General features: G+C 44.9%; 1 protein-coding gene across 1 annotated transcript in view; it reads right to left on the minus strand.

The window, feature by feature from the left end:
* Positions 1-26,564, minus strand: part of LOC119655708 — a 69,708-nt gene that overhangs the window by 14,099 nt on the left and 29,045 nt on the right. Inside the window, exon 2 of the mRNA XM_038061729.1 lies at positions 22,168-22,216. Within this exon, the coding sequence (XP_037917657.1) occupies positions 22,168-22,216 (49 nt within the window). The remainder of the gene's footprint in view (positions 1-22,167; positions 22,217-26,564) is intronic.

Consider the following 26,564-nt stretch of genomic DNA (forward strand, 5'->3'; position numbering starts at 1 on the left):
CAGACTCCAGAGGGAAACGGATTCTGGAAATGGCGGCGAGAACCGGGCTCGTAATTTTAAACACCGGATCCACGCCAACGTTTCGGCGCTCAGGTTGTGAAGGAAGCATTCCCGACATAACTTTTGCGTCGGAATCTCTGGCATCATCGGTGGACGGGTGGCGAGTCCTAGAAGACTTCTCGGCAAGTGATCATCAGTACATTGCGTTCGAAGTGTTTGACGCTACTTGCCGGCGAGCACCAACACGACGTTCCCCCTGCGTGTGGAATGTCGCGAAGGTGAACATCGGAAGGATCGTCGAGGCTCTTTGAACAGGTAGGGCCGCGCTGGGGGGCACTCCGGGGGGTGGTGGTGTCGCAGCTGACACCGTCGTAAATTCAGTGATGAATCTGATAACGACGGCGTGTGAGGCTTCCATGCCCCGGAGAGGCCCCAGGCGCGACAAGCCTTCTATGTACTGGTGGACGGCGGAAATTGCCGACCTACGGAAGGAGTGTCATAAGCTCCGCCGTTTGGCACAACGTTTGTACGCCAACGAGGAGGCATGTGCCATAAAGGCACAATATAGATCAACAAAAAGGAGACTCCGCAGCGCTATAAATAAAAGCAAAGCTCGCGGCTGGCAAAATCTTATTAATGAGGTGAATGATGACCCGTGGGGACTTGGCTATAAGCTTGTCACTCGGAAAATCGGGGCTCTGCGGAAGCCCTGCATACTGAGCACCGATCAGATGGACCGCATTGTGCGGGCATTGTTCCCCAGACACCCTGTACGGCTTGATGTAAACAGCGCGGAAAGCGTCGTGGATTGCCCCCTTTTCACAATGGGAGAACTCGAAGAAGCGGTTCTCACTATGAAAAACAGGAAGGCGCCAGGTCCTGATGGCATCCCGGCGGAAGTTTACAAACTGGTGTTCCGCCAACGGCCAGAATTGCTGCTCGAAGCGTTCAACGCGTGCTTGAAGGAGGGCATTTTTCCTTCTCGCTGGAAAGTGGCCAGACTCGCGTTGATCCGTAAGGGTAAAGGAGATCCGGAGCTCCCGTCTGCATACCGACCGCTGTGTATGCTTGACACGGCCGGAAAAGTGCTCGAGAAGCTCATCAGGGGTAGACTCGCTGAAGCGATCCGTGCTGCCGGGGACTTATCCGCAAGGCAGTTCGGGTTTAGAACAGGGAAATCTACAGTGGATGCTGTTATGGAGGTCGTAGATGCGTTTAATCGAGCCGGGGCACACAGCCGCCGATCTCGACGGATAGTGCTCCTCATAACGCTTGATGTCAGAAATGCCTTCAATTCCGTGAGATGGACAGATATGCTGGGCACACTAGAGAACTCCTTTCACGTGCCAAGCTATCTCTTGCGGATATTGAGGGATTATCTGAAGGACCGCTCCCTGTTCTATGAGACGCTAGAGGGCCAGAGGAGGATGGAAATCACGTCGGGAGTAGCGCAGGGATCCATCCTAGGGCCGGACCTCTGGAACGCTTCCTACGATAGTCTGCTGAGACTCGATATGCCTGAAGAGTCGCGCCTGGTCGGTTATGCAGACGACGTTGCGGCACTTGTTGCCGGACGCACTGTTGAACAGGCGCAAAGCAGACTTGGCATATTGATGCGACGGGTAAGCGGATGGATGACTGCTCACGGTTTCAACCTTGCGCTGGAAAAAACCGAAGTAGTCATCCTGACCAGAAGAAGAATCCCGACCTAGCGTCCCATATCGATCGGCGAGTTGACTATAGAGTCAAAACCAACGGTTAAATACCTTGGTTTAATGCTCGACTCGAAGATGAGCTTCTTCGAGCAAATCAAAGCAGCCGCGGACAGGGCTGCAGCAGGAGTCGCGGCCTTGAGTCGGCTAATGGCGAATGTCGGCGGCCCTATATCAACTAGGAGACGTCTCCTCATGGGAGCAACGCAGTCCGTCCTTCTCTATGGTGCGGAGGTATGGGCTGATGCCCTTGACAAGGAGGTGCATCGTAAACGCCTCGCTCAAGTGCAGAGGCGGGGAGCTTTGCGAGTGGCGTCTGCTTATCGCACTGTCTCCGAACCGGCTGTGATGGTGATTGCGGGAGTGATCCCCGTTGCCCTCCTTGCCAAGGAGCGCAAAGCTATCTATCGCCGTAAGGGCGAAAACTTAAGAGAAGTGGTTGCCCGTGAAGAACGTCAACGCACCCTTAACGAGTGGCAACTTTCTTGGCAAAATGAGCCAAGGGGCAAGTGGACTGTGCGGCTCATCGACAAATTAGACCCGTGGTTGAACAGAAAGCACGGTGAGATTGATTACTTCCTTACCCAACTTCTAAGTGGGCATGGAGGTTTTCAGTCTTACCTGCACAGGGTTGGGAAGGCGCGATCTCCTGACTGTGTGTTCTGCAATAGAGTGGCGGATGACGCTGAACACACCTTTTTCTCTTGCGAGAGGTGGGACGGCCTCCGCCAGCAGCTTTATGCAGACACAGGGGAGCTCTCTCCAGACAACATTGTCAGAGAGATGCTGAAGAGCGCTGGCAGCTGGAATCGTATTGCGCATTATGTTCGGGCTCTTCTTACTACGAAGAAGATTGAACTCGACCGGCAGAGGGATCGGACGGTAAGGGGTTCCCTGAACTAACAACTCCCTTCCTCCCCTCCCCTCCCGTTGGTGAAAGGAATTCCCTGACTTGAAGGCTCCCAAAGCCGGGAGAGCGGGAGGGCTAGCCCGAAGTAATGTGTCAAACGGTTCCAGGCTAGTTCCCTGATGACGGGGAGGTGTTTAGTTGGTAGTCCGCCAGCGTGCTGTTGCGGGAGTCCAACACTCTGTGCGTAAACGCATTCACCTACCCTACTCCCAAAAAAAAAAAAAAAAAAAAAAAAAAATCACCTAGGGAAGCTAGGGATATCTACCGACACTGCCTGCAGGTTTTGTGAGGAGGAGGACGAAACCTCTATACACGTCCTGGGACAGTGTCCGGCACTTGTGCATAGTAGGTCGAGGCATCTGGGAGAACACTTAATACCAGATGCAAAGCTGAAAGATCTGGAAGTAGGGAACATACTATAGTTCCCAACGGTTATAGGCCTGCTTGAGATACTATGATCAATAGGTACACTATAACCAGCAAAAGGGGCACAATAGTTCTTCAAGGACGCGGTGCGACTTTCCCTTAACAGAATAATAATAATAATGAATTTCTAACAGAAAAAATATGAAATTTTAATAAAAGCCGTCAATGTCATCTTATACGTTACTTATAACTGTGAATTTAGATTAATCCGTTACAAAAGATGGTGTCCGGACAGCTGAGTGGTTAGAGCGCAAGGCTGTCGTACGGAAGGTCGCGGTTCAAATCTCACTGGTGGCAGTGGAATTTGTATCGTGATTTGACGTCGGATACCAGTCGACTCAGCTGTGAATGAGTACCTGAGTCAAATCAGGGTAATAATCTCGGGCGAGCGCAATGCTGACCACATTGCCTCCTAGTATACCGTTACGGTCTTGAATGAAGTGCTCTAACACACTTCAAGGTCCTGATCCAACATGGATTGTTGCGCCAACGATTATTATTAAAAGATGGAATCAGAGTGCTGATACCACACGCCTTCTAAAAGCAAATGTGAGTCAAATCGAATAACAGCCATCACTTCAACCGTAAAATCGAGCTAGTCATTTAAAGCACAAAGTAATCCATAATATTCTTGAAAATTTAATTCAAAAATTATTTACTACACAAAAGTACTTCCGCGTTCTTTTCTCCCACCTTTGTATGAATTGCCAATAATCTGGAAAATTGAAAATTTTGAAATGGCGGTATCATCACCGCCCACATGCTGAGAAACCAGAAAAAGTGAAAAACGATCTTCCTTGACTACGAATTTTCACAATTATTGCTCTTAACATGCTAACATTTTCAAAGTTCCGAAAAGCACACAAACATTTGGAAAATTTTATCCAAAAATACATATCATTCGCGTACTTAACATCGAAATTAATTACGAAACATATTTATGGAACTACTCCCAGAAGCTGAATGGGGGGAATTTCAAGGCGCGCAAATTTGTGGCTTCCGAAATCTATAATTGTACTTTTTTGTTTTATATAATGCACATTAAGATAGATCGCAAAAATCCGTAGAGGATCTTGGAATTTCTTTGAGCAGGTTTCTGATTGATGGTTCAGGGATATTTGAGCGTTAGCCAAGGTTGAAATTGCGATTTCCAGAGACCTGACGGAATCGGTCTGGAATGGAATTTATGTTTTCATAATTTTCGTGAAAAACGGATGAACTTCTAAAGTGATTTATTCAAAAATTTACTGGTTGAGTTCCTTTGTGAAATGTTGATCCTGAAAATAGCGCATTAATTCATTTATTTACGTGTCTATCAGAAATTTCCTTTGTTCTTACTGGCAGCATTTAGGGGATAGATCTGAGAATTTTCCAAGTCATGTGTGTATTGCAGCAAAGTAATTTTCATTGGTCATTGTTTGGCTACGGAATGCTTAACTCATGACAGTGGTAACGTTTTAATTTAAGATCTAAGCAACAAAGAACGCCTACTTCGCTATGCTTTGTCCTTTTACAGACTTAGCTTGGAACGTAGTACATATAGTGTGTACACTGCTTTCGAATCCCGCACGTAATAGGGATATCTTTTTTGAGAGGATATCTTTATTAGCATGTATATATTGTGCTTAGGGTTGTAGGGAGGAAATCCCCACCTGGAGTGAAAATGATGTGCTCCCTGCGTCCTCAGAAATTGCCCTAGAATTTCTATCCCTCTCTCGACGGACTTCTTAATCTCGTGATGTCCTTGAAGATAGTATTTTATGGGCCTGGTCTAAGTGTTTCATAAGATCATCATCTTAGTTGGCGAACTATTTTCATGCCTTCCCCATCTCAGTTGGGTCCTGGTTTTTCTTTTGTCAGAGACGTTATGGGGTTGCACCTATGTGGAAAAACTGTGAGAGACGCGTGTTCGATAGTATGGTTACGTAATTCACGCTAACGAGAATTTATTTGCCAAGATTGTTCTAAACATCGAAGTCGATGGTAAGCGCCATTACTCCCTCCATAGATTCTCCCTGGTGCACAGATTTATCGCATACACTTCCGCCTGAAATACAGTGGTGTGCTGATCTGTTTCCATTTCATTCCATGTATTTTTATTGCCCGCCACCTCTTCCTCCGTTGTTGACCCAACTATATAACATAGAATCTAGTTTCTCCAAGAATTCCTGTCCTCATTATTGGGGTCGTGATTTGGGAGTCAGAAAGCCAATCTTCAACAAAGAAGGGAGCTTGGATTCATCCAGCATTCTTTCTTCGATTCAGTCAAGGCGACTAATTTTTTCGGAGTTCATTGTAACCTTTTCACAACCACGTCAGACTTACACCAAATCCAAAGTTTGCTGAACAAACGTTGAGTGCGTTTTTGAACAAGTGTTTACAAGATCTCACCATATTAAGAATACTTTTATCAGCGTATCACTGGGCGTAAAAGCCTATCTTGTTTAGTAAGATGGAAACGGCTTTTCTACTACAAGTTCCAAAGTAGTAGTGATGGAACTGCTTTGGTGGATACAGCTGTGTATATGGTGCTGAATGCGATAGAGCCGATTTGCCTACCAGCCACCGTAATAATCTACTTATAGTGCTTCCTCCACCGTGCGTCCTGGCAGCTGATACCAGCCTCAAAGATATATTTACGAAAGCCCATCCTAAACCCACTAGAACTACGACGAAACCCTTTTTGTTGTTAAAAGTGTTTTCAGTTCTGGGTACCAGCTAAAGCAAAGTTGCTTTACTGGATTTTATCGGCTGATAGACTGCTGGTTGAGGTATTGAGGGTATATCAACCCCTCCTTCGTGTGCTTCTCTACCAGTTTTTCTAAAGTTTAGCAAGAAAGAAGGTCAAACTTATTTGCCCCTACTTTGTCTTTGTCCCTTTCACAAGCGGGGTCGGCTCATCAGGATCGGTTTCGCCATTTGGTTCTATCCAATGCCTGATCGGAGTGCAATCGCGAGACTTTCAAATCCCCATCCAGCGTTTCAAGCCACCTTTGTTTCGGCTGGCCTTTTGTCGCTTACCATCGACTTCAATTCTCAGACCATTTTTGGCAAGTGAATTCTCGTTAGCGCGAATAACGTGACTAAACTGATTTGCCCAGTACTGTAACTTGGGTTTTGGTTTCTCTCTGAATTTACTTGGAAGGTCCCATCCCTTCCATACTGTCGGTATATAGTCGAGTATAATATTGGTTCTCCGTAAGACAGTGAAGGTCTGGGATTTCCACAGAGCACGTAGGCTCTAGGCTAGAAACCAAGACTTTCTCTTCCAGTAACCCCTTGACTGCTTCAAATAACGTACCTATATCTGTTTCCCTCAGGCCTAATTCGACCAGCTGGCGTTCTAGTTTCCCTTCGTCTCCCCACTTTCTCTTTTGGTGTTCCATCTTCGTATCCACCTTAATTTTAGGCAGAGGTTTTTTCTGATGGCGTGGCGTGTTGTTGCTTCTTGTCTCTTTCCTGCTTCTTTTTTGAGCCCTGAAGAGTACCTAAGTGGAGTCTCCTCTTTTTGTTTTTCCCAGTTCCCTCTGTTACGTGCAACGAAATTCCGTCCAAGAGCTCATCCAGCTCCATCAGCCCGCTTTTGTCCCCTTTGCTGATGCTTTCCTGGAGAGGCGTCGCAGACCACATGCGCGTCACAACTGCTGTGCATTTCTTGATAAGCCTTTTCTTTTCGGCATTCGCAAGAATAGGGGACAGCGCGCTTCTATGCGAAGCAATCTGATCAATTTCAGTAATTTCCACTGTGCCTCTTTCCACGACAGCAGCACTTCATGGTACTGTTCGGGTTGCCGTCTCCGTAGTAGGTACCGCATCACTTTGCGAGCCTTCTTCTCTGTTTGTGCATCCCGATGTCTCGGCGTGCATTTCAGCCCTTGTTGCATCCTTCGCTGGACGCTGGGGCGAGCGTCGTACTTTCGTGCTGCGTCCAAACGTAGCCAACACGCTTCCATTCCTACTATTTCTTCATTTATATTTTCTTTATTCGTCATTTAAGTTTTACCAACACATTGCAAGTAAGGGAGCGAGTCGCAATAGTCAGGACCAGGTCGACCCTCGGGGACAAACCCTCTACCCCAATATCCTGAGGCCTGATCTATGCTTACCTGATCCCGGAACTCACGGACGGATGAGCGCTCGCTTAGGGCAACGCGGTCTACTAATACCGATTCAATTCATACTACCCAACCAAGGTCCCAAAGCGGCTGGTCCCTGATACACGCTAACACTACCACCTTGGGAGAGCTAGGCTCACATCACCCCATCGACGTCAGCAAGGAGTTGTCAACGGCTCCGGGCACTACCAGTATATCCCGGCGTGTATTGGTGATTCGCAGTTCATAGTTCGGGTCAGAACTATTATACTTTCTTGGGTACCTAGATAATATATTGGCTTTCCATAGCTGGCGGACTATTTTCAGGCCTTCCCTATCTCAGTTGGGTCCTGTTTGTTTTGAACTCTGAAAGATTTTATATTCAATTTTAAATTTAATTTTCGGTCTCGTTACCAAGTCGTTTGAAATAATACGGTCAACATGCGACAACATAAACAACACCAGCGCAAATTCATCCAAAATGAATGAGTTCACTAGGTTAGGTTCGCTAATTATACAGCTGATGGATGTCAACCCAAGGAATAATGTGCACCACGCCATCAAAAATCAGGTGCGGGCTATACGAGCTTCTTATAACAAAGCCCGTGTGGAACGCGACAATGGTTTCCTAACACTGTCAAAGGAGTCGACGGCAAATAGCGTAACTCAAACAGAAAGGATCTGGCTGAAACCCGGCTTCGGAAGATCGTTTCGCTGCCAAGGCACGAAACTCAAAAGTGTGTCAGGGAACCCGTTGGCGATTCGAACGTACACCAACAGGTACAAAAGAGAAAAAAGCAAGTATCCCATGTCAAAATATCGGTTAATGCTGTGGTAAAAGGAGCCAAGAACTAAAGGGGTCTGAGTTCAAGTTGGACTCTGGTTAAATCAAGGAGGAGGCGATGTGAAGCAGGGAGATTGATTGCGAAAGGAAACTGCCAGGAAGCGCTGGTAAAAACGCTAAAAGAGGGTATGTTCTATGCTGATCTTTTACGAAGGGTTAAAGCAGATCCTACCCGCGATCCCTCCGCGAGTTAGGCAAATACAAAATGGGGGATTGCGACGACCTTCAACGGAACATCGAGGTTCCGCAGCGGACTGTTCTGTTGTTCTCTATTATGGGCGGCTCCCAGTAACTAAGCAAACCGTTATCGTTGGATTCGCAGATGACGTTGGACTGGTGAAAACATCCAATCACCCCGACGAAGTAGAGATTTATGCGAAGGAAACTAAACGGACGATCAAGTCTTGGCTTAAAAACTTCGGGCTGGAGCTTGCCAAACACAAGATGGAGTTGGTGCTCCTTGCAAAGCGGTGGAAACAGAAAATTGTTGAAATTTGCATCGTGCATGTTGCATGTTGTCAGCTCTCAGCCATCGCTGAAATACCTAGGAGTAACATTCGACTTCAAGCTGAGCTTTCAACCCCACTTTACTGGACAGAAAGCGGTGACTATCAGTTCAACACTGGTAAGTATGCTGCCAAATATAAGCGACTCGAAACATAGCCGACGATTTCGAGTCGTCACCACCACCAGTGTAGGCGTCGGCGGTAAAAATCGAAGAAAATCGCGGATAGCTTCAAGCTGCATATGGGCTAAGCGTTCTTCGAACATGTTGCGTCAACCGAACAACATCTTATGGGGTAGCATGCGTGATTACGGGGATGATCCCAACGGATATTCTAGCCGATGAGGCAAGCCGTTTGTAGCAGAATTAGGAAGCGAATGTAAACAAGCATTCGCTCACTTTGCTTGTTCAGACTCGCTTTCTAATTCCTGTATAATGTTGGCTGCATGATAAACAGGACCGGGTGAAAAATGGCCGGTGGACATACAGGCTTACAAACATAAGTATGTAGACTGTATGGAACCACGGTGAGATGAGGTTCGATCTGACTCAATTCTTAACCGGACAGGGTGGGTACAAGAAGTACTTCTATAGGTTCGATCTCGATGAATCGCCCGATTATCCTACGTGTGAAGGTGTACCTGAAGATGCAGAACATGTTTTCTTCACCTGCCCAAGATTTAAAAGCTCAAGGAGAAACCTTGAAACAGAACCAAATACCTGGTAAGCTACATGGTGTAATCAAATACGGCATGGGATGCCGTAGTTGCAATGGTGAAAGGGATCCACTAGCAAAAAGAAACAGATGCGCAGCGGAGGCATAGAAGAGAAACTACTGCAATTAACGCCACGCAAAGCGGTAGCAACTTATTTAGAGTGAACAGCCCCGCGAAGCAATACCAGAACGGTGGTCCCATGGGGAGAGTGGGGGGGAATATGGGAGGTTTTAGTCGATAAAAGTCCGGCATACATGTCCTAGATTCCAGATGCGTATCCATGATGAATTTTCCCCAGTTAAAAAAAGGCAGACGGACAGACAGACATCGAATCGATTCTAATAAGGTTTTGTTTTACATAAAACCTTAGGAAGGGCAATAAATTCCAGAAATATATATGATTTAGAGTCAAAACGCACTAAAAACTATTTTTGGTTACCTAAATCGGGCGACGAAGTTTCCTTTTTGGTGCAGGTTTCCGTTTGCATTTTTTTCACGTCATTAAGAAAGGATTAATGTCGAACGAATCTCTTCATGTTTCATCTTCACCTGGACTTGTACGATCAACAGTCGCCAATAGACACGCTGCGTTAGGAAATGACTATATGTTTTCATGCCGAAATAGTATTTTCACCTTCCAAATCACCATATCCTTTAAAAAGGAACGATTCGGAACGCTCATTTGGTTTAAAAATTAAATTCTCACAAGGCGGAAAAGAAAACGTGGTGATTGACTGACACTTCATGTGACGTCATAGAGTGCATTTTATTTACGTGAAGGCGTCCGGTTTATTGCTTGTTACTTTTTAGTTTTCAAGTAACCAATCAGTTTGTAAGAGGAAAGTGGCAAATTGCGTGATGCGTGAATGGACGAACCTTCAATTTACTTTATGTTTCGGCAGTAATAATAAGTAACAAGCAAAGCATAGCAAATTCTGACATTTTTACCTGAGCGGCGATAAAACATACGTTACTGAAAGGTTCTTGGGCAGCAAAAAAATGGGTTTGTGGGATTCGAACCTTGGGCACGTTGAATATTGTCCGGGAGAGAAGTGAGAAGTGCTCTTGTGACTTGATTTGAATTTGAATAATAGTGACAAAAAATTCTAACGCAATCGTATATTATCAATTAAGATTGGAGTTAAAGTTTAAAAAATGTTAACTCTCATTGAAATGATCCTCACAATTTAAACCTGACTCCAAAGATGTCGGACAACGGCGATCCACTTCTTCCGAAAATCTACTTTCTGCGGGGGTTTTGTGGAGTTATTTGTGCAGAATGGCACGAAACAATATTTCATTGTCTCCTTTGGCATTTCACGGGGAAAATTAATTTTGACAGTTTTTTATTTTTATGAGCAACTGTCAGCTGCCGGGTTACTGAACTTTTTTGGCTCGAGTTGTGACGTCTCACAACATGGAGCCGGCCTTCCAGTCTGTTTGAATTTGGTTGAAATTTAAAATGCTGATAATTTCAAACACAGTTTTTTTACAAAAACAGTCTTTAAGTGTTTTGTTAGATTGCACCAAAGAACTGATTTCCGTCATTAGTGAAAATAAGGTGGGGAGTCTATTAGCGCGGATAACTTAGGTCTGCCCTTCTGGTTCTCTGACAAATTTTGCTAACACTGCCGACGAAAAGGTTTTGAATTTCTATAAAGTATGTAAATTAAGCGCTTTATCATCACCACTAGATTCATTTTTCTACTAGGTCATCGTGAAAATGAGTCCAAGAAAAGTCATTCTTAGACATTGCATCGTATCGTAATTAAAAGCTTCAACAACAAATTGCATTCAAGTGCAAGTGTCGAATAATGAATACCCCCAACGAGTAGCCTTTCTCATATTTAACTCATTGTTCATCTTTTATATTGCATTCTTAATTTATATCAAAACAGCTAGTGACGCGTTGATGTTCTGCACAAAATACGGCAAGCTCGTGGCTAATTAATATGCAGTTCTGGTGCTTTTTTCTTAACAGATAAATTTGATTTTACGACCGAGTTAAGATCATCCCAGCTTTCGCATCTGAAGGCAGAATAAAGTGATTTTTTTCATTATGACGTGAATTGATGCATTTGTCTTGCTAAGAGAAATAATTTATTTTCATTCGATATAGACCAGACGCTGTGTATTTTTGGCATAGGCAACGTACGAAAAATTTAAAATTATAGTTCTAGAAAGAAAGCTGAAATTTATCTCTGCGAAATCCTCCTGTTTCCTCCCCCATTTCAAAATCCCATTTATTAAGGCAATATATCAGGTATGAATATTGAATGCTTGACTAAACCAAGGTCCTTATTCTTAACATCCACTTGTCGTACCCCAAACTGGTTTGAAGATTGGAATGCCGGTGAAAAGGGAAGTGAGATTAGCTTCTGAATTAAATAATCGTAAAGAACAAGCAAAAAATCTAGACTACAATAAGTGTCGACAGAAGGGGAATATTGACACTAAATAAGATAAATTTATTTATTGAAAAGCGGAACATGTAACTAGATATCTGTGGTAATAAATAACGATAATAGTGCAACTAGCATTTTATTCTCCGAACCATATATCTTACAGCTTAAATTGCCTTAGATTGCTTATATGCAGATTTGCATGGGTAATAGATACGCCATTTCAGGAGTGTGTCCAACACGTTGTCATTGTGATTACTACATCATTCAGCACATGTTGGGTGCCAATCAATTACGCTGATACTAATTGGTGGCCTAATGTGTTGAGGGTACTTTTGTTGTTCGGAATAAATTCAATTCATTTTAATAGAAACAATAGAATTAGCATATTCACTAACGGACTGCATTGTTTGGTACATGACAAATTAAATGGCTTTAACTTGCTTATTTTACTACTGGGATAATGTCATCTGAAGTGTTTGAAAAGACATTATTGCAATTAATGCAATTCCCGGTGGCATTTGTTAATGAGTTGACGAAACTACGCCTGGATGATCTCATGCTTCACCTGATTAGTTCACGTTTTAAAAATAGAAGCGTTACAAGCACGATTTGCAAAGAAGGTGACCTATTAGCATGCGGCCAGTTGTCTCGAATGACGCTGTAATACTATAAACAATGCTGGACAACCCAGAATCCGTTCTTGATCATATTTCCTTCATTGTTGTTCAAGGACTCCGGCATCAGTTAAAGTTCGGCTTAAATCTTCAAAAGAAATCAATATCTTTTCTCTCTTTTGGGGAGTCGAATTTTCTCATTTATTACTTCTAACATTAACTCCCAATTATGGTCGGTGAAATCGCCCAGATACAAGAGCTATTGAACGTTTAATGAGCAAATTTGTGTTTATGGTTTCACTACATTCGTTTTGCGGCTTCAAGCACCGGAAAAAAGAGGCGGCTCCAGCGAGGAGAAAAATTTCGTTTCCAATACCATTGGTAGAGGAATTGAAGATGCCATATAAGCGGGCGGACTGCAAGGATTTCATCATCCAGGAAATCATGGAGCTCAGACATAAGAATAACCAGCTTCGTGCAGAGTCTGAATTCTAGCGCGAACAGCCACCAAGTATCTGCAGCCGAACCAACCATAGTAAGACCAAGGACACCAACAGGGTCTAGCAGCAGCGACCCAGGAATCATCATCGAAAATCGTGATCCGTTTAATTTCATTCAATGGTGGAAGCGGAAGGAAAAAAAGGTTAGTACAAGAATTGTGAGTCTCCCTCTTTTCTTACATTCTGGAGCCGTCAGTGGTCTTTAACGGGTCGCTCATGATACGGGGAGTGACGTCCTCGAGGTGTCCGAGTAAGTAATTTTGATCCCCTAGCTGGTACTATACCGACGTCATAAGTAGTAGCCTTGAGAACGTTTCTCTCTTTTTTGTCTCTCACATCGGGAACACTGGGAGTCCTCGGAATTGATGTGAGCCTAGTTCTGCAAAGTGGTAGTTAATTATTTATTTCCTGAAGTAAGGTTTTCCACGGTGCTCTGAGGACCCCGATCTCCTCTTCTTCAGTGGAGTTAATGATAAACTATGACGCGAGACTAAAACTCCCTTCTAATTATTTGAAATTTATACTCAAAACTAAATCATTTCAAATTAGTTTAATACACATTAGTGTTATCACTTTTTGTCGGTCGGCGGACAGGACTATAGTGTAAATGAGAATGTTGACAAATGCCATTGTTAATATTTTGTCACTCCATTCGTATGTGAGTCCGTCAGCTGTTTCTGCGGCCACTGAATGCAACAGCGGGGGCGAATTCATAATGGTGCCTAGGTTCGACGTGCCGCCACATGCTGATCCTTCCGTAAGTTTCGGGATCAGCTAAGCTCAGATCGGGCCTGAGGGAACTAGGGCCCCTACCCCAGTCTCATTGTCTCTAAGGGTACATCCGTTTCTGATTGCGCCCCGCTCCTTGCACACGGTACGCTGGTTCCCATGGAGAATAAAGATAAAGAACTTAAAAAATCGACAAAACATCAGAGAAGTATGAAGAGCTGACTGCGTTTGGGTGTAGCATAAAAATCCGTCGCTTACCGCAGCGATAAGCGAAGACGTAGGAAATAATGACAAAGCCTTAGAAAGTGAGGGGGCTGCCGGTGCGGAGACGACAACTCCAACACCCTGCAGTGTCTTTGTTCCGGAAAAAAGCCTCGTCAAAATCACTAGATCGAACTATCTGGATTCGGACATGAGCACAGTGCAAGTACAGTCGACTATCCTAGCTAGACGAGACGAGAAAAGACTCATCAAGAAATGCACGACAATGGTGAAGCTTATGCCGTCGGTAACGTTGCTCCTGAAGAACATCGGCTGATGGAACATGGGGAACTACTGGACAGCATCCCTTTCCACAGGTGAAAATGGGCAGCTGCGGAAAACGCGCTGAAAGCAGAAACAGCCGCACTTTCCGCTGAGAACACTGCAAGCGCCAAACGGATCGCAAGTAGCTCACTGCAAAGCGAACTGGGGAGAAAGTGGAAAGAGTAACGGAAATTTTATCCAAGTACATAGGTACCAAGTCCCAAAAAAGAAGGCAAAGATAGACAAGTCCAAAGACAAGGACGCTACAAATAGAAAACAAGTAACAGAAAAGACGAGGAAACGAAGAAGAACTAGACTGACGTCCCTGCTTATTAAGCCGGTGGAAGTCCGCTACAAGATGAAACTCGAAGATTATGGAGCAAAAGTATCTTTCGTAAAGGAAACGAAGGGTGTCGTTAAATTAGGTCCGAGGACGACTAGCAAGAATACGTTCTGCAAAGCGATCAAGGGGCTAATGGGGGAGAAGACTTTCGTTTCTACTCTAGAGTCTATGTGCTCTGTAAAAATTTAAGACCTTGGCTGCGTCTTTGATTCCGTGTGGGTAAACGGAGTCATTTAGAAATTAATTGAAAGTCAGCTCTCTATCTGGATCATAAAAGTTGGTATGAGTTTTTCGAAGACATATTCTTCTATATTAGCTTCAGAAATGAAATGTCCGATCTCTTACCAGTAACGTCTGGAGTTCCGCAAGGGTCCGTCTCTGGTCCAATCCTGTATAATATTTTCACGGCTAATGTTCTGCCCCCTGAAATCGGCATTGAGCTGAGTCAATTCCCCGGTGATATATTAGTCCATTCTTCAGACCTCCGTGCCAACGAGGCAGCTGAAGTGATACCCTACACTTCTCTGCATTTACTATCAGAAATGGGGAATATAAATGAACGAGGCAAAAACATAAGACTGTATCTTTTGGAGAAAATCCAGATACGTTGGTTCTAGATCCATCCACAAGAACGCTAGATGCTTTAAGCTCAAAGTCGAGACCACAGTGGTCAGAATTGATTAGAGTTAACTTTCTCCATCGTAAGAGGGTAGGTCTAGGTATCAAAACCAAACTGACGCTATATAAAATCGTCAAGGAAGATGCAGTGAAAAACGAGTTTTATGTGAACTTGGAGACACTGTTTGACTTACTCCCAGCAAACGATGTCAAAATACTGGGAATTTTAATGCGAAAATCGGAAACGAAAACTAGCACCGAGGAACCATTGGAGGACTCAGACTCGGAATACAATCATAGCGGTCAACCATTAATTGACGTCACCATTAGTAGATATATTGCCGTAAGCTCCACATGCTTCCCGAACCGGCGTATTCACAAACATATACCGTCAATTGATCACGTCCTCATTGGTAAAAGATGGGCGTCCAGTGTATTGGATGTGCGATCCTATAGAGGTGCAAACTGCGATTCAAACCATCACTTGGTGCAGGCAACGTAACATATCGATGCAGAATATCTTCTGTGTACCAATCGGGAATCAACACTACCAGAATCTTGGCGGCTGTTGAACTCCTGAGCGATGGTAAGGCGTAGGCATATACAGCCGCCCTGGAGGAAAACCCATTACCTATGCTATACGATATCAACAACACAGATGTACACGGGTTCTGGGGAAAACTTAAAGGTACCACCAGGGAAGTCGCAGAGAAAGTCGTGTGATGCCAATCCTGGTGAACGCGAATTGACTGGTTTGACGATGAATGCAGAATATCATTCGAGGCAAAGAACGAAGCCTACAGAAAGTATATTCAACGAGCAACCAGAGCCAAATTAGACGAGCTACGGCGAATTTCGAGTGGAATTTTTAGACATAAGAAATGGAAATATTTTGACCAATAGTTACTGAACATTAATGAAGACCTAGCTAATAGAAGTACCAGGCAAGCATATAAACTAGTGAATACAATTAAGAACGGTTATGAACTCAGAACTCCTGCAAGGCCAAGGATGGAAAAATCATCAGCGATGCTGACAGCATCAGCAAACACTGGGCGTCATATTTTGGAGAGCTTCTGAATTCGGCACCTGGCGCCCCCGTACAAGCAGTCCAAATCTATGGAGGTATTGCTGATCTTGGCCCCACATCCTCCGACAGCAGAAAAAGGTGATTTCGCCGTGCGAACACTGAAATCAAACAAAGCGCCGGGCGCAGACGCGATTCCAGCCGAGCTGCTAAAATCCGGTAGAACAGGTCTTCTAAAGGCGGTCCACCAAATCTGGGAGGGCAAGCAGATCCTAGACGACTGGCTTAAGGGCATCATCTATCCCATCCACAAATAGGGAAATAGATTATGTTGTGAAAACTATGGAGGCATTTCACTAATCTGTTCTTCCTATAAAACGCTGACGAAAATTCTGGAGAATAGAATAAGACTATACGCTGAACGATTCATTGGCGACCATTTCCGACCGTTAAACAGATCCTGCAAAACTGCTGGGAATACAACGTTGATGTGTATCAAATCTTTGTCGAACTCCAGCAGCCATACGACACTATAGATCCTGGAGTACTGTACAACATAATGTTGCAATTTGGTATACCAGCTAAACTAGTACGATTGACGAAGATAAGTGTGACCAACTCCATCTCACAGAACAAGTTGACGGATTCTTTTGAAACACGTACTGGTTTGAAGCAGGGCGATGAACTGGCGTCGACGCTCTTCAGTCTAGCAATGGAATACGTTATCCGAGCAATGGATACCAACACCAGCGAGACGCTACTGATTAAGTCAACACAATTGTTAGCGTGCGCAGATGACATCAACATCATGGGTCGAGATTTGACCGACGAAGAGGAACTTCTGCATACTCTTGACACTGTTGCCAAAGAAGTTGGACTACTCATCAATGAAGACAAAACGAAAATAATGATGCAATCAAGAAATAGGACGCCAACTTATTCGAGCATGAACCTAGGGGACCTCAACATCGAATTCGTAGACAGCTTAATATATCTGATAGTAGGCTGTCAAGGGACACCAATGAGACTGACGAGTTCAAGCGACGAATAAGACTTTCTTTACGGTCCTTTCCATAATGAAGTCGAAGCATGTGCACAGAAACATGAAGCCCCGCGTATACAAAATAATTATACAACCAGTCCTATGCTATAGGTGTGAAACCTGAACCCTAACCCAAGCCTCCGAAAATAGGCTAAACACATTGAAAAGGAAAGTCCTTCGCAAATCTTCGGATTCGCGACCGTGAAGGATGGTGCATTCGGTGCAACCATGAGTTGTATGAACTGCACGATGAGCTAGAAGTCTCAAAATTCGATAAACTATTAGGTTGTTGCACATGAAATGGCCGATTTGGTACTAAAATTTGAAACGACTGTAAAACTCATAAAAATTTATTTAATTAATTAAAATAGGTCCCAGTCGATTCAAAACACTCCTCCCAGCGAGATACAAGAGCATGTGTGGCAGTTTCGTAGAAGTCCAATTTTCGGGTGTTGATAAACTCGTCGATGGAAATTTTGATGGCCTCTTCACTCCTAAATTGCTCTTCCGCCAAAAAAATGATCCAAATGCTTAAAAAAGGTCCGGTGAATATGGTGGATGAGGCAGAGTCTAATACTGCAATTCGTTCAAATTTTGAACCGTTGTTCTGGATACATGAGGTCGTGCTTTGTCGTGAAGGAGTATCACACCATCTCTGTTGACCAATCTCGGCCGTTGAATACTCAATTTTTGGTGCATTTCCTCGATTTGGGCGCAGTATTTCTATGTGTTTATCGTTTCTCCAGGTGCCAAAAAAAAAAAATAGTGGGCAACTCCAGCTGTAGGCCACCAAACAGTCACCATTACCTTCTTCGGATGGAGGCTCGGTTTCGGCATATGCTTCGGTCGCCCATCAGCATCTAGCCATTGCGCTGATCGGCGACGATTGTCGTATAATATCCACTTTTCATCACATGTCACTATTCTGTACAAAAAGTGATCGCTTCTGTTGCGGGAGAGTACAGAACTGAAAATTGCATGTGGAACCTATTTGTCGAGCTTTTCCACCTTTTCAAGTTGTTGCAAGTGCCGGGAAACTGTCGGATAGTATACGCTCAGTTTCTGTGCAATCTCTCTCACAGACTGACGTGTGCCGGATTCAACTAGCAAACGCAGCTCGTCATTGTCAATCGATGGTCCTGGATGTCTACGTGGCTCACTTTGAAGGTTTACGGCGAATGGCCGGATTTTTTTCGAAATACCGCCGTGTGACTTTATGACCAAGTTTGAATTCATACAGAAAAAGTATACGTTCTTGGCTCTTTTCCATCCTTTTTTTCTTTTTATTCACTATTCTCACAACGATGGTCAAAACTGAGATGACTCCTTGATTAAACGTGGGAGTATCTATACTTCATTATCCGACACCAACAGCGACAACTGGTGGTGGTTTGATACAGCAAAACCATAACTAATTTCACTTGATTGCCAAATCGGCCATTTCATGTGCAACAACCTAATACAACGCTTTCATTCGGCAGGGCATTTCGAACGAATGAATAACGATCGCATGCCTAAAAGGGTTATGTACTGAGGCCGTGTCGACGGAGCGAGACTACGAGGAAGACCGAGAACACAATATATAAGACGCCGAGCAACTACTGGACTTCCAAGATTGAAGGACGCGCTTATGTGACCGAAATAATTGGAGGACAATGATCTAGGCGGCTAGGGGCCCGACATCGGGCTGTAGTGCCACAATGATGATGATAAAAAAAAGTTCACGAAAGCAGGATGTAACGGTCCTGAATAAATTGAAAGATTAGTCGCCTAAAAGGTGGTTGGTTGTTCTAATGTTATGACTGAGTTCACATATTTTGAGAGCGAATCATGAATTTTAAAAGAGACTCGCCTTTGAAATAGCTCAACGTGTGTTTGTGCTCCCTAACCCTCTTAAATAAATGCCTACGCGTGCCGGAGGAGACAACGCTGATTGGTTTTGCGGACGATCTGGCGGTAGTTGCAATTGCAAAGCATCCCGAGGGTGTGGAGTTTTATGCAAATGAAGCCATTCATACCATCAAGTCATGGTTACGAATGACCAAGCTAGACCTGGCGGACGAAAAGACGGAGGCGGTCCTCATTACCAACCGTAGGAAGAACAACACGGTTACCATCCAGGTTGGTAATCGTGAAGTCGTTTCAAAATCAGTTGTCAAATACCTGGGGGTGATGATCGATACCAAGCTGAGTTTCAAGGGACACTTGGATTATGCGCGAGAGAAGGCAGCAAATGCCAGCTCATCCCTTGCAAGGATGACGCCTAACGTGGGAGGGCCGAAGTATAGTCGCAGGCTACTGATCGCGGGAGTGGTGAGGTCGATCTTATTTATTTATTTATTTAATTAACGGACAACAAACAGAAAGAATTCCAATTAATTATTGTCCTCAGGAGGAGGAGAAAGCAAAAAATTTTTCCTACGTTTAAAACTACTTAAAGTAGGGAAGTTAAAAGGACCAAGCTGTTTTGCATTATAATTTCGGCAAAGCCTGGGAATCGGGGAATGAAAATAGACTTCGAGCTCCGCGAAGGGCACGTTGAAAATATCTGCGTTACGTGTGTTATAAGACGCAGGACGGCAGGTGATCTTGTCAGCGGCGGAGCAGTCCATCAGGCCCGAGGAAAGTTTAAAGAATGTGCATAGATCCAGATAGGATCTACGCTGTTGTAGGAAGGGAAGGCTTAGAAAGCGGAGGCGGGAGGGGTAATCCACACGAGGGAAGCTTTTCTTAAAGAAGAGAGAACGGGTGAATTTACGTTGCACATTTTCAAGGGCAAGACAATCACAGTTACGAGTGGGTGACCAGATCACGGAGCAATACTCGAGGGTATTCCTCACAAGGGAATTGAAGAGAGCTAAGGAGGGTTGGACCATTAGTCGAGCACCAACGAACCAGAGTGTCCAGTTTATTCTGAAGGGAAACACAGTCCATAGGCGACGATATAGCGGAAAACAGCTTAAGGTCGTCTGCATAGAGCAAACAGGGACAAGTAAGGAGGGAAGGAAGGTCGTTAATAAAAAATAAAAATAGCAAAGGACCCAGAATCGACCCCTGTGGGACGCGAGAAGAGGGGGAGAAGAAGGGGGAAGTACAGCCGTCAAAAGAGACGCGGCAGAATCGGTTGGAAAGGTAAGAGGGAAGCCATAAAACAAGTGGTATGGGAACGTTTAGGGACGAGAGTTTGGATAGAAGTATCTTGTGATTTACAGTGTCGAAGGCTTTCGCGAAGTCAGTGTAAATGGTATGCACTTCTTGCCGTGAATTTAGACATTTGGCGACAAGGTTGGTAAAGTCAAGCAGGTTGGAGACAGTGGACCTACGTTTAACGAAGCCGTGTTGTTCTTTCACTATGTGTTGGCCAAAGTGGGCGGACAACCAGTCGCTGACATATCTTTCCAGGATTTTGGAACAGGAGGAGAGGAGGGAAATGGGGCGGTAATTCTCGGCAAGCGAACGATCGTCACTTTTGTGAATGGGGATAATGAGAGCCTCTTTCCACAAGCTGGGCAAATGATTCTCTTCAAGGCTTTTGTTGAAAATAAGAGATAGGGGAAGGGAGATGGACTTACCAGTTTTGATCAAAAAGAGGTTTGGAAGACCATCGTAGCCAGGTCTGACCTTGGCATCAAGTTCGCTAATGAGGTATTCGACAAGGATAGGGGTAAGAAGGGGAATGGTAGGCGATGCGGGGCAGGCTACATCCACTATCTGGAGGGATTCGGAGGAAGGAGGAGGAACATAGATTGACGAAAAGTAGCGGCAGAGTAAATCACAAGATCGTTGGGGGGAGTTAGCAGAGAAGCCAGAGAATTTAATGGACGGAGGGGATAACTGGGCGGGGCAGCGGGAGTTGCGAATGTGGGACCAGAAAGGTTTCAGATTTCCGCGCTTTAGTGAGTCTTCCACGCTGGACAAATATTCGTGTCTGGACTTACGTACTAAAGATTTGACCGAGGAACGAAGGGATTTGAAAAAAACTAAGTCAGCAACGTTTCTAGAAGACAGGAACTTCTTTCTCGCAGTCTGTTTTTGACGTAGTTTTTTGTGAATTTCAGTGGTGAACCAGACGGGGTGAGAGCGTAAGCACTTAGGAGAGGAGGGAACGTAACAAGGAAGAAGATCAGATAATATGGTATAGAAAGTGTTGAGTGCTTGATCACATGTAAATGGAGAGAGCATGGGGACCCAGTTGATTGACGCCAGGGCTGAGTTCAGACCTTCGAAGTTCGCCTTACGAAAGTTGAACTTGGTAGGCTTGCGAGCTTGCTATACGCGGCCCCTGTCTGGGCGGGAGCGTTGAACCACGCTGTCAACCGGAGGAAGATAAGTTTGGCATACCGGCCAATTGCGCTAAGGGTGTGCAGCGCATTCAGAACGGCGTCGACGAATGATCCCTATAGATCTTCTAGCGAGCGAGGCACACTGGCTCTACGAAAAACGTAAGGCAAATCCAGCCGAGGTGAATGCGGATTTCTGAAAAGCCATCAGGAGAGAGTTGTGTGGCAAGTGGCAACAACGGTGGGATAACTCCGACAAGGGCTGGTGGACCCATACATTGATCCCGTGTATCGAGAAATGGGTCGACCGAAAGCACGGAGAATTGAATTATCACCTGACACAGTTCCTTACGGGACACGGTGGCTATAGGAAGTACTTGCATCGGTTCGAGTTGGACGAGTCTCCCAACTGTCCTGAATGTGGTGCTACATCCAAGGGCTCGGAGCACGTTATGTTCCACTGTCCCAGATTTCTGCAACATAAAAGGAGGTTGAACAGCATCTTGGGGGCGGACATCGAGCCCTCCAACCTGGTGGAAGAGATGCTGAAGTCGGAGGAAAGTTGGATGGCGGTAAATGAGGCAGTAGCCGTGGTGCAGACAAAACTCCTGGAGTTGGATCGAGCTCGGAAGGCGGCGCGACGGAGACGCGAGTTGGACGAGCTTGTATAGCGAACCAGAGCCTTCCCCGCAAAGTAATACTTCACGGTGGTCCCGCGGGGAGGGGCGGAAGAGTGAGGGTGGTTTTAGTGAGTGCGATTCCCACACACTGCTGCAACCTGGCGCAACAGCGTCTTTCTAAGATTTCCACCTCCATCCATAAAAAAAACCCTCTTAAATTACGAAATCCTGTTTATATATATATACTATGTACTTACTTATTAATTGTATGCCGTGGACTATCTCGCATTGAACATAATACCAACTCTGTGGAAAAAAATGAAAACAGGTAAGTTAATACTCAGATAAGATAATGCGTCATATTAACACAAAATGTAATATTTACACTTTTGAAAGTTAATATAAGAAAATGATGAAAATCTAAACGATTTAAAATACCACAATTTTCTGTTTACTGTTTTCATTGTACGAAAAGATTGATCGCACGCACAGATTCGATGAAGCGACATTTGTCAAGGAAAAGATACACACAACATTCATACGCACATAGTGTGTATCTTCTAGTTCTTCTCGTTTGTCGTCAGTCATGACTTCGTTATAGTATTACAGATACTGTACTGACTGTACTGACAGGCGACAGTTGATAATGACCCTGGCTTTAGTTGGCGAGGCCTTTGAAAAAGATACTATCATATTACGCATGTGCTTATGGAAGATAATGTTCTAAGGTTGTTTAGCTACAGTGGTTGTATCGATATTGGTATTGAAAGGAGAATCTAGATCTTTTTGGATTAGAATGGTCTCCAAAGTATCAACTTCATATTAGGTTTCTGAAGCCTAAGATTCTCACACAACATTATCTGGGACTCTCATTTGATTTGTGGCAAATCAACGACATGTATCTCCACTAAATACCAACATTCAACATTCCTCAAGGATTAATTACACACAATATGCTCGGAATGTTTCCCGACGCTAGTTGATATCATCACAAATGTGTGAAATCTCTGAATCAAACGAGCGAACGTAACAGTTGGGCGCCAGGCCACATAATATCATATTTTGCAACTTATATCTGACGATCATGTCAAGATTGATTGGAACATTGATTCGATTAATTGGATTCCAAACGCTCCATTTAAGCTGACAGTGAAAGATGATGTTCGGAAGTTGCATTTCTGCTCCACTCGCTTCATGACGTGGTGGTGAAAATATTCGAAAACGTTCGCCTTGAGCGTGATCTTGGCATTGAGTCAAAAACTAGGAAAGAAGGAGGACTGTTAAGTATCTGAATTTGTTGATCGGAGAGAAGTGTTGTTGTTATTTTTGTTGTGGCAATTGAGTTAATTTGGGCAGTTTATTTTGCTAGGAAACTTGTTAATGTTGTGGCAAGAGCGCTGATCGAAGTGAAGTGATGAGTTAGTCAATGGCTGCATTAATCCTCGACTGGATTATATTTACTTTGACTTATGGCATTGGTGGGTTGGCAGATAGAAATATTTGCCTTATTTTTATCTGTGCCTTCAAGGCAGGTCCAATGGTCTATATTTCCCGAAGTTGTAGGCGGGCTGAAAAAAGGGGTATTTAAATTAATTAACGGACTGAACTTTAACTTGAAGCAACATCTATTTCACAGGGAGGAGACACCAAATGGAAAGCATGCCGAGGTCCCCGAAGAAGCCTCGGAAGCCCTAGAGGCGGAAAGGATTGCATCAGCCAGGGAAATAGACCTGCTGCTCAGTGGAGAGCAGAAGCTGGACGACCTAAACTTATATCTTCGAGGACTATGTCGGAGGAGGAGCGTGATACTCCGACAGTGGAGAAGAGCTCCAAACAATAACGCAGCGAATTGCCAGCACTAAGATAGCCCAGATAAACTTCCACATCTGTAGTAATTGCAAGGGCAAGTTGCAAAGAGAACATTGGAACAGTGCCGGCTCAGGGGTCCTGGATGTCCCGGGTGCAGATTCGCGGTCTGCAAGGTAATTTGGGACTCCTCTTGTGAAAAACTATGAGCTTGCATAATTCTTAAACGTAATTTAAAGTATATATGCCTTACAGAGTTCTTGACTCTTTGGCTATCTAAGTCTCACTGGAAGCGGGAAAGAGCACTTGAGAGGCAGTCCTGGCATTGGGTTACTTCCCAGGAGACGACATCTGGATTCCACTGGAGCTAGTCGCTAAACTGGTGAAGTACTGTGAGAAGAGGGCATTACCACTTCTCCTCGGCTGCGATGCCAAGAACCATCACGAAGTTTGGGACTGGAACTATAAACAGTGCTGGAAACCACAATAAAAACAGAGGTACGACAACTCTTCAGCCGGGCAAAACAAACCGTGGACTGGCCGAGGTACCAAAAATGCACTGACTGCGTATAGCAGCGCGATCAGGGAAGCAAAACGGAACAGCCTCAGGGAATTCCTTGAAGGGATCGAACAAATCACAGAGGCAACCAGGCTTTACAAAGGCATAGGAGGAAAATGGGGCATTTACTAAGAATGAGGAGGGCAGAGTATACCTGCTTTTCAGAACTCATTTTCTGGGGTCCTATCTCACGGCGGCAGGCGGCAATAATAACTGGGGTGGACTTTGGGGGTTACCTGCCCAGCATGCTGAGCATGCTGAGTGGATCAGCGCCGAAGGCACCCGCCATGCCAATACACCTGACATGAATTTCGCGGATGTTACCGAAGAGGAAGTTCGACGAGCCATAAACATCTCGAAGAACTGGAGGGGCCCAGGTCTGGATCGGGTGCAGAATTTCTGGTATAAGAAATTTACCAGCGTACACAGTCGGTTGGCACGCAGTATAAATGAGGTCATGAGTCGGCCGGAGGAATTTCTACCTTTCCTCACTGCGGCGATTACCTACCTTATCCCTAAGAAGGACACGGTGCAGGACCCCGCAGACACAAGGCCGATCACTTGCTTACCAACCCTCTACAAATTCATCACGTTCATTATTAGTGGAAGGATCAATGCGCACCTCGAGACCAACAACATTCTGTCCGAGGAGCAGAGGGGCAGCCGAGTTGGGTCAAGGGGTTGCAAAGAGCAACTCATTATCGACTCGGTAGTTGTAGGACAAGCAACTAGAGGCTAGAGAAACCTTTTCAGTTGCTTTATCGATTATGCCAAGGCTTTCGACAGCGTTCCGCATACCTGGCTGATCGATATCCTACATCTGTATCGCATTGATCCGAAACTAATAAAGTTTTTGGCGACAGTCATGGAAGGGTGGCATACCACCTTATCAGTCCGTACATCTGAGGGTGCTAATACCTCAGAGCCCATCCGTATTCGGAGGGGCATCTTCCAGGGGGATTCATTGAGTCCTCTTTGGTTTTGTATGGCACTGAACCCTCTTTCATGGCTACTGAATGATGCTAGAGGGCATGGTTTTGCAATAAAATATGGCCTACGTGCTAAGTGCGAACTGACACACTTGATGTACCTAGATGACATCAAGCTGTATGCTGGTACTGACAACCATCTTAGAAGTCTGTTGCGAATAATAGACATGTTCAGCCGTGATATTCGGATGGAGTTTGGATTAGACAAATGTCGAATCCAAGCCATTCGCAAAGGTCATCACGAGCCACATGCCGGACATAGCATTGGTGACCTCCACATCGAAGCTATGACCGAGACAGACTTCTACAAGTACCTAGGAATTCTGCAAGGAACCCATGCTCGAGTTGGTGATCTGAAGGAAGCTCTGCTGTCCGAATTCCTGCGACGTGTAAAGCTGGTGCTGAAATCGCATCTCTCGGGGAAGAATAAAATAAGCGCGTTGAATGTATTCGCTATCCCTTCACTGGCTTATGCATTCGGAATATTGCCGTGGACGAAGACCGACCTGGAAAACGTCCAGCGGCGGATACGGACAACTATGTCCAAATTCCGAATGCATCACCCAAAGTCTGCCGTGGAGCGGATGAACCTGCCTCGTGACATCGGAGGTAGGGGCGTGGTTGACGTGGCGGCACAACATCATCGCCAAGTCGATTCGCTGCGCGCTTATTTTTACAGTAAAGAGCAGGCGACTCCCTTGCATGCGGCTGTCTGTAAGGCAGACTGTGGACTGACTCCACTTAACTTGAAGGATCGATCTTTCAATCCTCTGAGTGGGGTGAAGTCGGACCAAGAGCGGATCGATGAATGGAAGTCGAAGGCAATGCACGGTAAACACGTGAATTGTCTTTGGCAGCCATTTGTCGATTTGCATCTGTCGAACAGATGGCTGTGTGCTGGGGAGCTCTTTGCTGAGACGGAGGGGTTTATGTGTGCCATTCAGGATGGCGTGGTCGCCACCCGAGCTTATAAAAAGCTCATCATGAAAGAACGGGTGGAGAACGACCAGTGCAGAATGTGTGGTTCGGCGTTAGAGACGTTGGACCATCTCATTTCTGGCTGTACTGTTATGGCACCGGTGCAATACATCACCAGGCATAATGCTGTATGTAAGGTTATCCATCAAAACCTTGCATATAAGCATGGGCTGATCACGGGAACATGTCCGGTTTACCGATATGAGCCGCAAGCAGTACTTGATAGTTCTGCTTACAGCATGTATTGGGACCGGCAAGTTCTGACTGATCGCCATACCGCACACAATAAGCCTGACGTACTGTTAGTTGACAAGACGGGTCG

This window comes from Hermetia illucens, chromosome 4 (assembly GCF_905115235.1).
Source record: "Hermetia illucens chromosome 4, iHerIll2.2.curated.20191125, whole genome shotgun sequence".
In the NCBI taxonomy this organism is placed as follows: Eukaryota; Metazoa; Arthropoda; class Insecta; order Diptera; family Stratiomyidae; genus Hermetia; species Hermetia illucens.